The 15,158-nt window shown below is 36.2% G+C and overlaps 1 protein-coding gene across 1 annotated transcript in view; it reads right to left on the reverse strand.

The window, feature by feature from the left end:
- Nucleotides 1–14,904, reverse strand: part of LOC136036550 (proton channel OtopLc-like) — an 80,398-nt gene extending 65,494 nt beyond the window's left edge. Inside the window, exons 1-3 of the mRNA XM_065718853.1 lie at nt 14,655–14,904; nt 9,686–9,854; nt 2,754–2,894 (exon numbers count right to left, since the gene is read on the reverse strand). Of these exons, the coding sequence (XP_065574925.1) occupies nt 2,754–2,894; nt 9,686–9,854; nt 14,655–14,904 (560 nt within the window). The remainder of the gene's footprint in view (nt 1–2,753; nt 2,895–9,685; nt 9,855–14,654) is intronic.
- Between the last annotated feature and the right edge of the window lie 254 nt (nt 14,905–15,158).

The raw sequence follows: 15,158 nt of genomic DNA on the forward strand, positions 1-15,158 counted from the left end.
ATGCTATGAACTCAATGATTATTTGCGCTCCCAAAGGAAAAATCAAACAAGAATCCTGAGATTCTCTTTAAATTAAAAATTAACCACGTGACAATCATATAGGATCCAAAACAACTATAAACTTATTTGTAAACGCACTGCACATATCATTGCCTAATCTGCTCTGTAGCCAGTTCTGGTCACATGACTTTTCAAAGTTTTATCACTTCTTCGGCTAGAAAACGACTTTTAGTATTTACCGGTTTGTTCCAGTCTGCGTTGTAATAACATGCAAGGAAATTTATGTTAATTGGTAGTATTGGTCCCATAGCAACGATAACCAAGAAAATAAATAAGTTAAGACTGTCCATTCTAATTATGGGCATTGCCGCTAGGGCAGAGAGGGGCCTGCCCAACGATATTTCTAAAAAGTCCAACTGAATTGACAAGTCATAGTTCAATCTTCCATTTCGTATTTAGCTGAAATTCGTTAAACTGACAAAAAATGTGCTATAATATGCAGCGTTCCTCAAATTGATTAGACAATGGAAAAATAAAAAATGAGCTTCATATCAGATCAACTGCAATTAAAGTATCTATCCATCTACAATTAACCCCTCAAAGGAAGATAGCCACTGTTCAAAAATTGATCTGAAAGACCTCTGGGATAATTTGGGTCTTTAAAAGACAATTTGTGCGTATCTGAGCCAATCATACCTCATAGCCCCACCTGCGAGGTGGCTTTCTACTTCCCTTGTGGCCTATCCGCATGTTCAACTACGTATCTGTCTATTCACCAAGTACTTCATAGTGGCAAAATTAGCGGTTCAAAATACAGGGCGTTGAATTCAGGCACGAATATATGAAGGATTCAACCCCCCTCCAAAATATTGGGATTTCTACCAGTTCTTAAAGATTCTCCAACAGCTTTTAAACAATTCTTCAGTTTTTTCTTCTTTTTGGAAATATACATCCCCTCCTAGACTGAAACTTTGCTACCCTACTATGCGTCCTAAAAGACAAAAAATATATTGCAAACGCTTGGTCTTGACAGGACTATCACTGTGGCAGACTTTAAAACGGCAAGTCAAAGTAGTAGCGCCAGCTGAAAAATGTACCGAATGGGTTGTGCTGGACAAAGCAAGGTAGGGTAGTCGTAACCTTTAAATTTAATTTCCACAGCCAAGCTCTTTTTGTTACTTAAGTCTGTGCTTCTATCATTTATTATCGATCATTTCTGCTGCCAGATGATTTTGCACTGATCTTCAAAACCATCTTCACAAATTTGTCCTCACTCGTCGGATATTTTCCGTATAATTACCCATTTTATAAGTTGTGTTCCACTCCTCACTGCAGACCCCCTCCGGGCTAAATCCTAACCTAAGTACATTGTGTTGATTCTGGAAATTATCATTTATATCAAAACTAGTTCAGAGCATGATTAAGATGCATAATAAGAAATTCCGTAAAATGTTTTTACCGTTAGCTGAATCAATATATAACCAAAATTTGATTGGCGGATAGAGGGCATGGAGGTCTCTTAACTAAACCGGGGGCACCAATAGGAGTATGGTTAATTGCCTCTTGGAATTTTGAAAACACATTTCCGGTTTAAAAACACCTTTTTTAGTATTTTCCGAAGATAAAATGGAAAAATCCTTTCCTCTTCCAAGAATTTGAGAAATATTCTTTTTATTAAAAAAAAGTGGAAATCTTTGCACCTCCCCCATTTTTTAATGATTTGATGCTCTTAAAAAGTGCAAAGAAAAACAACTTACTGTCAAAAAAAGATCAACATTGTAGAATACTATTTATATACAGAATATCAAAGCTATAACTGACCAATTGATCACTCTACTCTCTTTGTCGTTCAATTGACCTATTCTATAAGTCGCTAATTCATAATGCGCACTTTATGCAAATCGCTGCACATAAATTTGATAAACACAATTTTGGAAATCTTGAGAATGATTTTGACGCGATTTTTATTCAGTCTTGCATCAGAAAAGCAACGACTAAATAATTAACCAGTGAAGAGAATAATCTTCACAAATTATGAATAATATATTCTACAATCCCCAAGAAAAATAGAATAATGTTTTGGGAAATTTTAGATAAGTTTAGCCGGAACTTCGATTCAAAAGGAGCCCAAAAAATGATGATGTACCGGATATTTTGGATTGTTCCCAAAAATTTCCGGATGTACCATACTGTACCGGAACTTGTAAATCGTACCAAAAAAACGGTGTGATTGTACCGCGTTCTCATTGCTATTTTGTTTCCTGTAAGGTCCTTCTCATTTCTATTAACCGATTAATTATTAAAAAAATTTGAGAATAGTCAGTTTGGAAATACCAACTAACATTATTCGTTGTGTTTCATTGGCAAACCTTGTCAAGGGGTGCTCTGAATGCTAAAGCCTTTTCAGCACTAAATGACCAGAGATCGACAGACTGTCGAACACTTTTACATCGTTCCTCTTTTTAGAAGAATCTTATTTGGTCAACTTCCGGGAAATCTCTAAAGATCGTAAGCAATATTCTATAATCCAAAATCGACCTAAACTAGGATATTCAGCTATTCTCATCCCAGCTAGTGGCTATCTTAAAACTAATCACAGAGTTCAAAAGACAAGAGCTCTGTATATTGATTCGTACCTTTCAGTCATGGTCATGGTCAAATCTTATCGAAATTGAAAGCTTCAAAGCAAAGAGTAAGGTCATGAGAACGTATCTCAGTATCATTGTGGGTGTTATTAGAATTTGAATACTTACTCTCCTTCTTTTTGCCATTTCTTTTGATTGTAAAGTGTTCCACCCTGCGTTTCCAAAAATGAAAGTGTCAATTCTGCGGGACATTCCATATTTGGTAGCTTATCAACTGAATTTGTCTCAGCAGATGAGCCGCTTGGATGTCTAGAAAGTTAAGGAATAAAGCAAAGCAAAACAGAGACAAAATGCTTAACAAAGATAGAAAAAAGAGGGAAAAAAGGTGAAACAAAAAGTTGTAAAAAAGCATATCGTTTCTGTCTCACTTGAGATCAAGCTAAATTTATTAGGAGTGATTCACCTAATATTTCAAAAGGATCTCTGAGTTATCTACGAGATAAATTGAACGACTTAATGTACATGACGCACAAATGAACAAATTACTTCTTGGAACCGAAATCGTGTGGTTTCATTTCATTTCGCTAAATCCAATTACATTCTCAGTGAGTATGGCATGGCGAATAAGTCGAACTAAAATGCTTGGTTCCATATTGATAATTTTTAAGATATTCTAGCGCTTCAAAGAATTACACTGAAGAATCAATCAATCACCGAGAATTGATTTTGTAACTACCGAATATCTATGTCATATGTAAACGTCAATTCTTTTCTGAGGTTTTCACTTTTCAAATTATAGTGAATTAACTATAACAAACAGAGAAATTATCCCAAGAAGGCCAGAAACAGATTTACGAGACATAAGCTAAAACTTTTGCGTGTGCGTGCTTCACCAAACCGCTACCAGAACTCCGTCGTGCCCTTATTGTATGACAGTGTATAATAGGATGATTTGTAGTAAAACATAAAATTAACTATTGAGCAACGATTATTTTTGTAAATGACCCTCACTCTCTCTCTCAACATTTAGAACCCTAAAAAGACAATGAATTTTAGTTTTAAGATGTAGAGTTGAGAGAAAGAGTCAAACTTTAGCGTAAAGAGCGGGGCATCGAGGAGGGAACAGCCCCTTTCAAATACGGAGTAATTTTTGTTTGTTTTACGTTTTAATGCCACTTCTTACTTTCAGTTAAAAATCTTGTTTTTTCATTTAATTTTTAACGGAAAGTAAGGTTGAACATTGAAACTTGAAATGATCAGGAATTATTATGTATACGAGGAGAACTACCCTTTCCTCAACCAAAGCTCATTAACGTCTTAAAGTTCTTCAAAGGTTCGTCTCATTCAAAATTAACAGTCCTTGTGTTTGAGTGGTCAAACAGTTTGTGGTAACGAACTGTAAGTAAGCAGTGGACTCGGCTTAAAACTCTAAACATGAGCTAAGAGCTCATATGGCACTTGTGACGAGGTAGAAAGAGCCAAGAGCTCATATGGTATGAGGTCTAGCAAAAGTCTAAGAATCAATAGATTGCTTTAAAAAGAAAATCAGAGGCTCAATGCCGATCGGGATTTAAAATAAGAGCTCTAAGTCACGAAGTCCTTCTAAATATCAAAATTCATTAAGATCCCATCACCCACTCGTAAGTTAAAAATACCTCATTGTTTTTAATTTTTCCTCTCCTTTCTGCCCTCCATATGGTTGAATCGGGGAAAACGACTTTATCAAGTCAATTTGTGCAGCTCCCTGACGCGCCTGCCAATTTTCATTGTCCTGGTGCGTCCAGAAGCACCAAACTCGCCAAAGCACTGACCCACACCACCTAACTCCACCAAATAGAGTGGATCCAGTCCGGTTACGTCAATAACGTATCTACGACATTTATAAACGTTTTCCGAGATTTCCGGTTTCCCCCTCCAACTCCCCCCAATGTCAAAAGATATAGTCGGGATTTGAAATAAGAGCTCTGAGTGAGTTCCTTCTAAATATCAAATTTCATTAAGACCCGGTCACCCGTTCTTAAGTTAAAAATACCTCAATTTTTCAGATTTTTCCAAGTTAACAACCCACAGCTCCCTCAAAGAGGACGGATCCGTACCAATTATGTCAATCTCGTATCTATAACTTGTGCTTATTCTTCCCAACAAGTTTCATCCCGATCTCTCCACTCTAAGGGTTATCAAAGATTTCCAGTTTCCAGATTCGATTCGAATTGAAATTGGAGCATCTGAGACATAAGATTCTTCTATATATCAAGTTTCATTAACATTCGATCACTCATTCGTAAGATACCTCGATTTTCACGTTTTCCAAGAATTTCGGTTTCCCCCTCCAACTCCCTTCAATGTCAACGGATCTGGTCGAGATTTAAAATGAGATAAAGCACAAGATCCTTCTAGATATAAAGTTTCATTAATATCTCATCACCGTCCCTAAGTTACAAATACCTCATTTTTCTAATTTTTCCGAATTGCACCCCCCCTCCCCCCCAACTCCACCAAAGAGAGCGGATCCGGTCCGGTTATGTCAGTCACATATCTTGGACTTGTGCTTATTCTTTCCACAAAGTTTCATCCTGATCTCTCCGCTTTAAGCGTTTTCCAAGATTTCCGCCCGCCCCCCTAATGAAACTAGATCCGGTAAGAGATCTGAGTTTCAAGGTCGTTCTAAATATGAAATTTCATTAAGATCCGATCACTCCTTCGTAAGTTAAAAATACCTCATTTTTTGTAATTTTTCAGAATTAACCCTCCTCCCCCAACTCCCCCAACGAGAGCGGATCCTTTCTTATTTCAATCACGTATCTAAGACTTATGATTATTTTTACCACCAAGTTTACTCCCGATCCCTCCACTCGAAGTGTTTTCCAAGATTTTAGGTCCCCCCAACTCCCCCAATGACACCGGGTCCGGTCGGGATTTAAAAAAAGAGCTCTGAGACACGATATCCTTCCAAAAACAAAATTTCATTAAGATCCGATCACTCCTTCGTAAGTTAAAAATACCTCATTTTTTCTAACTTTTCAAAATTAACTCTCTTCCCCCCCCAACTCCTTCAAAGAGAGCGGATCCGCTCCGTTTATATCAATCACGTATCTAGGACTCGTGCTTATTTTTCACACCAAGTTTCATCCCGATCCCTCAACTCTAAGCGTTTTCCGAGATTTTAGGTCCCCCCTCAATTCCCCCAAGGTCACCGGATCCAGTCAGGATCCGGTCAGAGCTTTTAAAGGAAGAGCTCTGACACACGATATTCTTCCAAATTTCAAATTTCATTAAGATCCGATCACTCCTTCGTAAGTTAAAAATACCTCTTTTTTCTAATTTTCTGAATTAACCCCCCCCACCCAACTCCCCAAACAGAGCAGATCCGTTCCGGTTATGTCAATCACGTATCTAGGACTTCTGTCTATTTTTCCCACCAAGTTTCATCCCGATCCCTCCATTCTAAGCGTTTTCCAAGATTATAGGTCCCCCCAACTCCCCCAATTTCAGCGGATCTGGTCGTGATTTAAAATAAAAGCTCTGAGACATGATATCCTTCCAAAAATAAAATTTCATTAAGATCCCGTCACCCGTTCGTAAGTTAAAAATGCTTCATTTTTCTATTTTTTTCCGAATTAACCGACACCTCACCCCACCCCACCCCCTCCCAGATGACCAAATCACAAAAACGACTATTTCTAATTTAATCTGGTCCGATCCCTAATACGCCTGCCAAATTTCATCGTCCTAGCTTACCTGGAAGTGTCTAAAGTAGCAAAACCGGGACAGACAGACCGACAGAATTTGCGATTGCTATATGTCACTTGGTTAATACCAAGTGCCATAAAAACGGAATTTTGATATCAATAGATACGTAAAAAGACTTTAATTTATATACTGGCTCTGGATACATAGACTTTATTATTAACGTTGCCCATCAAAAGCTACGAGCCAAAAAAAATTGCCCATCAATGAAAACCACGCCATCAGATTCAGCGTATTTGAATATATTGAATTGTCAATCAACCATCTGCAGAAATACAGAATTTTGTATTTATTGCCAGAAAAAAGTATCACCTCTACTTTGTTCTGGCAATAGAACAAAGTAACGGTGGTACTGTGTTCTAAGTGTTAATTGTATTTTTTTCCCCAGGACTGAAAATTCAATTTTAGGCCCACCATCTTAAACTGAAAAGTTATGTCGTCAGGTCCAACCAGATACCTTTTATCGTACAATGTTCTAAAGGAGACATTTAAAGTTGTATTCTTTTTAAACTGTGGTAGCCTCTTTTTCTGTTTTTTTTTTTTTTTTTGTTTTTTTTTTTCACTCACAGAAAAAGTTAGGGATTGAAGCCTTACATGTCAAAAATATTTTTTCCATAATTTAGATGCATAACAAGTGTCCCTTTTATTAACTGCTAATAGTTAAAAGAAAAGAGGGCGGGAGAGGGAAAAAAAAGTTTCTTTTAGTTAGAAACCAATCATACTATTACACCAATCATACTATCATAACTGAAATTCTTGAATAGGTATTTCGTAATCAGTAGGCTACAAGAATGTAACCAGGTTTTTTTTTTTTTTGGGGGGGGGGAGAAGGATGGCACAAAGAAAAATTAAAAATCAAGCCCAAAACTTTTTAAAATTCGTTCTTGTTACGTTTTTACGAGTCAGGCAAATATTTTAGAGGGGATTCAAATCAACTACTCCCCCCCCCCATGGATACGGTCTTGAATTAGTGACATACTCGAAACCTATTGAAGTGGCAAAGCTAATCCTTCTTCTTTCTAGAATTGTTTGCTCAGGTTCCTTTTTTTTCATTTATCAACAGCAAATTCGTGTTGATATTCAAGTTTCAGTAAGTCACCCTGCTGCATATTGAACTGATCTTGACCTTTATTTCCATACAGGCCAGCATTTAACTGAAATCATAGCTGAAATCCTTGAATACGTGTTCATGAAAAACCATTTATCTTTTGACGACCGATTAATTTGTTAGCTGCAAATTTAAAACAAAATCTCAGTAACTTCCGGGGCACTGTGACAGAAAAAAAAATTAATATATTTACAGGACTTTTATAATTTGTTGGCTGTTTAGAAAGGTTCCCTCCTTAAGAATATAGAATCGGCAATTTTTTTTTCGTAATTTTAGCCCTAACTTTTAAATATTTTGAAAAAGAAATTCTGAACTTGATCGTTTTCCATAAGCTTGTGATACCGTCGATTGTCAACAATTATCAAATTGAAAAAGGATTATATTCTCAGAAATAATCTTTATCCTAGTGAATCCGACTATCGGCAAAATATATAGGTTAAATCACCTATCAATCATCTAGCTAATAGTTTTCCAAACTGACACACAACAACCCATAACTGAATCAAACAATTCGTGGTAACGAACTGTAGTAAGGAGCGACCCGGCTCAATAGTAGCCGAATCTCTCAAAGATAGAATTTTGATACTAATAGTTACATCAAAAGAATTTTTAATGCTGATTTTAAATATATAAGTTTCATCAAGTTTATTCTTACCGATCAAAAGTTACGAGCCTGAGAAAATTTGCCTCATTTAAGAAAATAGGGGGATACACCCCTTAATTGTCATAGAATCTTGACAAAAATCACACCGTCACATTCAGCGTATCAGAGAACACCACTGTAGAACTTTCAAGCTCATATCTACAAAAAAAATGTGGATATTTGTATTTTTTACCAGAAGACCGATCACGGGTGCGTGTTTGTTTGTTTGTTTTTTTTTTTTCTTTTTCCCAGGGATGATCGTATCGACCCAGTGGTCCTAGAATGTTGCAAGAGGGCTCATTCTAACCGGAATTAAAATTTCTAGTGCCTTTTTAAGTGAATAAAAATTGGAGGGCGCCTTGGCCCCCTCCCACGCTCATTTTCCCCCAAAGTCACCGGATCAAAATTCTGAGATAGCCATTCTATTCACCATAGTCGAACGACCTAATAACTATGTCCTTGGGGAAGAATTACTCCACCACAGTCCCTATGGGAGGGGCTGCAAGTTACAAAATTTGACTAGTGTTTACATATAGTAATGGTTATTGGGAAGTGTACGGACGTTTTTAGGGGGATTTTGTTAGTTTAGGGGGGGGGGGAGAAGTTGACGGGGGGTCAAGTGGGAGGATCTTTTCATGGACGAATTTTTCATGGGGGGGAAAAGAATTTCAATGAAGGGGGCGCAGGATTTTCTAGCGTTATTAAAAAAAAACAATGAAAAAATAAATCTGAAAAGTTTTTCAACATAAAATAAGGAGCAGCATTAAAACTTAAAACGAAAAAAGATTATTACGCATATGAGGGGTTCTTCTCCTCCTAAATACCCCGCTCTTTACGTTAAAGTATTTTAGTAATTTCAATTATTTATTCTACGGCCTTTCTGATTCAGGAATCATTCTTAAGAAATTGGGACAAAATTTAAGCTTTAGTGTAGAGAGCGAGGTATTGACGAGGGGGTGAACCCCCTCATATACGTAATAAAAAACATACGAATATAGAAGTTCGTTACGTAAGTTAATTCGTAAGTTACGTATATTTTTTTACTAATGAAAACGTTCGTAAAAAATTATAAGTTCTAGTTGCCTTTTTAAGTAATCAAAAAATTGGAGGGCAACTAGGCCTCTTCCCCTGCTCTTTTCTCTCTCAAATGTTCCGATTAAAACTATGAGAAAGTCATTTAGACAAAAAAATAAATAATATACAAATTTCTTTTTAATTACTTATGCCCGGAGAGCCAAAATCAAATTATGTATTAATCCAAAAACGTTCAGAAATTAAATAAAAAAAAAGTTTTTTTTAACTGAAAGTAAGGAGCGACATTAAAACTTAAAACGAACAGAAATTATTCCGTATATGAAAGGGGCTTCTCATCCTCAACGCCCCGCTCTTTACGCTAAAGTTTTTACTGTTTTAAAAAGTAGAGAGAGTTAAGAGAAAGAGTCAAACTTTAGCGTAAAGTGCGGGGCGTTGAGGAGGAAAATCCCCTTTCATAGACCGAGTAATTTCTGTTCGTTTTAAGTGTCAATGTCGCTCCTTACTTTCAGTTAAAAAAATAACTTGTTTTTTTTATTTAATCCTCTGAAAAAAGGCAGGACAACTCACCTTTCTGTCTCAGATGTTTCTTTTTCACACATAATCCTAGTTCTTGGTGCTTCAATAGCCAAGGGATGACCCCCTCTTCTTATTGCATGAGGCAAAATAAGACTCACTTTTTTCAATGGCTTAAACATGTCAATGTACTCTACGTCACGACAAAACCTGTAAAACAAACCTATCAGCCGAATCTACCATTAGAAAAATCTTAAAACCTAAAAGGTACCCTAAAAACTGGATGTGCCATTCAAGTAAAATGAAAATCACGTGATACGCAAAATGTTGCTTAACGTTATAACCTTTGTTTTTAAGACGACAAAGCAAAATTCAGAACATAGGTATGTCTAACACCATTTAAATACGCAGGAATCCGTTGGGGGGGGGGAGTTAGGTCAAATTTGAGGGAAAGGTAACAGTATTTACTTACTTGTACTTGTAGCAGAACCAGGGGTTTTCCGTCTCAACTTACAGCTAAAATTCAGACATTTCTTGGAAATTCGCTTAACCATAACCTTCCCAGACTCACAGCAGCTAGGCGTCTAAAGTCACACATTGACCCCCACCCAAACCAAAGGGATTGGCGATACCAGGATTCGGACTTCCGTCCCGAAAGACATAGGTGTATGTGAAGCGAGCCCTCCCCTTGGCTAGGATGGCTCAGATGTGAAAGCCACTAAACAAAAACAAAAGAGACACATTTTTTGGATACTATAAAGACAAAACGCACAAGGGCAGGCACAAAGATCCCTACCTCCTTCTTTGTTCTTACCACGCAAGACTGATCTAAAAGAAGTCGGAAGTTGTATTAGAATAACAATAGCTATCACATGGGTTAACGGGGATTAAAAGAAGTATCTTGATTTGCAACGAACCCACGGTGCCTGCAAGGGGGGCCATGACTCCTCCGAAAATCGGGGATTATGTGGTAATTAAGAGGAAACAAAAGGAAAGAGAGCAGAGTAGGATCAAACCATGGAAAAATGTGCGTTGGCCCATGGTTGGCTGCCTGCCAACAGGTTTTGACTCTTAATAGGAGCTATATGAGTTCTAATTTGTGACTGAAAGACGCCTTTCTAGCTTTCAACAAACATTTTTCTGTGTGATGTGGGTGGAGTAAGAAAATACGGAGTTCTTAATAGTAATGAATGATAAGTAAATGACGAAAATTAACTTATTAATTCTTACCTTTCTTATTGCTGCTCTGTCTGGGGTAATATTGATAAGTCTCTTTCTCTGCTCACTTCAAACAGCCCAAAATAGGGAAGTGAAGGCTACTTTTCTTCTCCCTCGGCTTTAACCCTCCTCTGATCTTTATAATGACACTGAAATAGCTCCGCTGAATCGTATTGTAGGTAAAAGTAATCTTTTTTTTTTAGCGCATTCTGCTTTTCTAGGTACTCTTCCACCGCCCCTGCAGCAATTTTTTTCACGGACAGGCTCAAGTAGGTGCTCTTCTTTTTTACGTAGTTCTTTTCGACGATCTATTTTACAAAAACGATCATCTACAGCAGCCCAGAGGTCTCCTGTATATCAATCAATTCTATTATGGAACTCCATCCCTTTGGATGTCCCTCTATTTCCTTCTGCAAAGGTATTATTTCGTCGGGTCTTTCCTGTTTAGTAATTTCTCTCTCTCTCTCTTTGTTTTAATTTTTCCTGTTTTCCCTTTCCTATTGTTTCTCCTTTTTGAAATTCTTTCCTAACTGATACATCTCTCTCTTATTCTTTTTTAAATTGTTTTCAGGAATCTTCTTAACTTTTAAAGTCCTTTTTTCTGATGTTCTAATGTCAACTTTAGTCTTTCGTGTTTCTCTACTTTCTTGGTTTCTACTTATTTCCATTATTACAATTACTACTGGGTTGTTTTCTTTCTACTGTATGCTAGTGTTTATTTTTCCTCATCTTCATTTCATATGGATTGTTTGATTTAGGGTATTATTTATCGTTCTTTTAGTTCTCTATTAATGTGCTGTATGGCCTATAACAAGCAAAGCTTCTTGGACCGAATAACTTTTTTACGTTTGTAGTAGTGTTTTAGTATTAATAAAATGATTGATGATTGGTTGATTGATCAGTTCCAAGTTTGAAGTTAAACATCTTAAGTTATTAGTACATAATAAAGTTCGGATAACTATAAAAAAAAGAAGGAAAACAACCTAAAAAACGGGGCAATCCCGATAAAAACAATACGCTGTCAAATCGAGCATGCCCGAGTACCCATGAGCCAATATTTGAAGCAAATGTAATAAGAAATATATCATATTCCCTCCCATAACAGATGAATGTCTTTGTATTACATTATTGTTGTTATTATTATTACCAGGAGTGATCATATTGACAAAGTTAATTTTTTGTAGTTATGATATGTAAAGCCATCAAATATCGGTTATATCGGTTCTGGTATTCAAAATTAACTAAAAATATCAATAATACTCAGCAACGTTCAACACTTACAGTCTTTCTTAATAACGGCCAGCACAATAAATTTGTATTTGATTTTCATAATCTTAGGTTCAATACTTTAATTTGAAAATGCTTTACTTCTTACAGCTACAGAGTCTGAGGGCACTAAATATATCGCTGTTCGATAATCAAGTTAAAAAATATCAGTATTGTTCAATAATTCCTTTCCAACATTTTGGCATGGCTCAATAGAACTGAATGCTAGGAGTTCCTATCTTACTTTCATAAGTGGGCCATTGTTTTGTCTATTTTTTATTTATTTTCATCTTTATTTACTTTTAATTTACTTGACATACCTTTTTCACTACCTATCAAAAAAAAAAAAAAAAAAAAAAAAAAAAAAAAAAATGGAGCTTAAAACATCTACGGTTAGGTTCTCCCTTAGATCGCTTGCTTTTTTGGTGGGTGTTTCCTCTTTTTTTTTTTTTAAAATCAAGCAACTTTTCTCAGATTTGTCGCTTTTGGTGGGTAACAATAAACTGAATGAATTTTATGTATCTAGAATCAGCACAAAAAGCCAATGATGTTGTTTCATTTGTTATCAATATGCCGTTTGGAAATCTGTTCCAAGATCCAGAGCAGATAAATAAAGCTTCCAGGAATGAAATCAGAGCGTAAAATATTCCCTTAGAATCTGTCTTTAAGTTTCTATTTCTACTACTTCTTTTGCCTATTCTAAGGCTCAGGAAATTGCATTAAGACAAGTCTACTACACTTGTTACAATCTTGGGAAACAATAAACCTTTTCGTAATTTCGTTTCGAGTCTGATTTTCTTTTACTCTAGGTTTCGAACGTGATGCATTAAGATTAAATGCATGATTCTGTATAATAACTAAATATATTATAGACTAAATGGATTGATCGTTTTCCCAGGAGTTTTGTTTTATTTTGGATGCAAAGTTATTTACTCTTTTTATTTCATTTTTTCTAAATGTATTTAGAATAAAATTATTCCTAAGAAGATATATCCTAAAATATTTTCCCATGCTCTCCACCCATCTCTGCTATTCTGATACCCTCCCCCCCATCGGAAAATTTTCTCCAGGCGCCCTTGAATGAACCAGATTGTACAGGTTTATATATAGTAATTATAGTTGCAGCAGTAGCTGAAACCTAGTAAAGAGCGAACTACAACCCATAGTAACCGAAAGTTTACAACCGTAATTTGAAGAAAAGAAACTATTTGGTGGGAAAAAAATGTTCACTTTAAAGGTGATTCCGGAATGTTTATCTAAATAAAATTTCACTGCAGCAACATACTTTGAAAATATCTTCAAGCTCCTCTATAATCATGCTGGATCAAGCCGGATCGAGCTAGCAAAACTGACCTATGAAACACAGGAACTGTCACAGGGGTAAACGGGGATTAGAAGATGTATCTTGCCTCATAATGAACCAGATTGTAAAGGTCTGCATATAGTAACCATGTTTTCAGCAGTAGTTGCAATAAAGCACCAAATTTTGATAGAAAATAACCGTCTGGTGAGATTTTTTTTTATTTAAAGGTGATTCAGGAATAATAACTTTTATATAGGTTTATCTTAATAGTAAAGGTTTAATATCAAACACATTTTCAAAAGATCTTCAGACTCCTCAAAATGGCTGCGAATCAAAATGAAAAACGCACCATTTGAGTCATCACAGTTGTAAACCATCGACCGATGGTTTTGAGCCCCCACCCTTATTTTGAAGGGCAAGAAAAATCATTCTTTTTTGCATGGCTAACTTTGGTGGTAGTATTTTTTACCGTTTTTTTTTTTTGCCAAGGCTAGCATGATAGTCGTAGATATTTTTGATGACTCATTTAATCTGAAATAAAAGTGCACAAAGAACCTAGGTTTGGCTATAGTAAAATGAAATAAAGGTGTTATAAACACCCAAGCAGGACTGGATTTATCTACGTGTGGCATCTAGGTCAAACACCGTGATTGGGCCCTAAATTTATCGAAATGTCGTTATCTTCAATATCGGAAACATATTTCTACTCCAAAAGGAGCGCCTTTGCTCCGAGTCAAGTTAAACTGAGATAAACGCGTGCAATCACCTCAATTGACCAAAAACAACACCAGTTGATGTTACTCAGTAACGTTCAACACTTACAGTTTTTCTTAATAACGGCCAGCACGATAAATTTGTATTTGATTTTCATAATTTTAGGTTCAATACTTTAATTTGAGCAAACTAATTTGAAAATGCTTTACTTCTTATTGCTACAGTCTGAAGGCATTAAATATATCGGTGTTTGATAATCAAGTTCAAAAACACATTATGGATTGCATTCGCTTGGGATTGCATGTTTGCATTCGCTTTGATTAAGGCCAAATAAAATAATGAGTGATTGTGAGATAGTGATTGGATTGTTGGACAGTTTAGTTTATGAAGATTATGATCGTAAGAGGTGTGGAAGGCAATTTAAGGTTCACTCGTGTCACAGAATACGCTCAAGTGAGAATGATAGTGATAATAAAACAACAAGAAAACAAATAATGGCTGTCTAAGCCCAGAGTTTCAAACTCGTGCTCGATATGGCTCTTGGAGCCCTGAAATTGGTTCTGGGAACGAAAACCCTAGCTCTCGGAGCCCACACATAGTTTATAGAAGCATCAGAACTGGCTCTGCGAGCACCGTAAAAATACATGACAGAAAGCGAAGTACCAGCGGCCTGTCCGTCAGTCAGCTTTGGATATAAGCCCAAATGGAATTTTGTATATTGACACGATTCATAGTTTCCACTTAACTTGCCTTCTGCGTATTTGTCTCTCATATAAAACACACTCGAGAAGTGAAGTTTGGTGACAATAAAATATGATGAAAATAGAATACTTTATTAGCAAAATTGTGAAGATCGTTCGTGAATTATTAAACTGGAAGCTTCGGCGCCGGCTGACCGCCTCAAAGACAAAGAAAAACTCATTATTAACGAGATTCCTGACATAGTTCGTTTTAATTAATTATTAATGTAATTCTTGAAGACACCGGATAGTTTGTTTTGACTAGTGATAGACTATAGTGTCTCAC

This window comes from Artemia franciscana, chromosome 15 (assembly GCF_032884065.1).
Source record: "Artemia franciscana chromosome 15, ASM3288406v1, whole genome shotgun sequence".
Classification (NCBI taxonomy): domain Eukaryota; kingdom Metazoa; phylum Arthropoda; class Branchiopoda; order Anostraca; family Artemiidae; genus Artemia; species Artemia franciscana.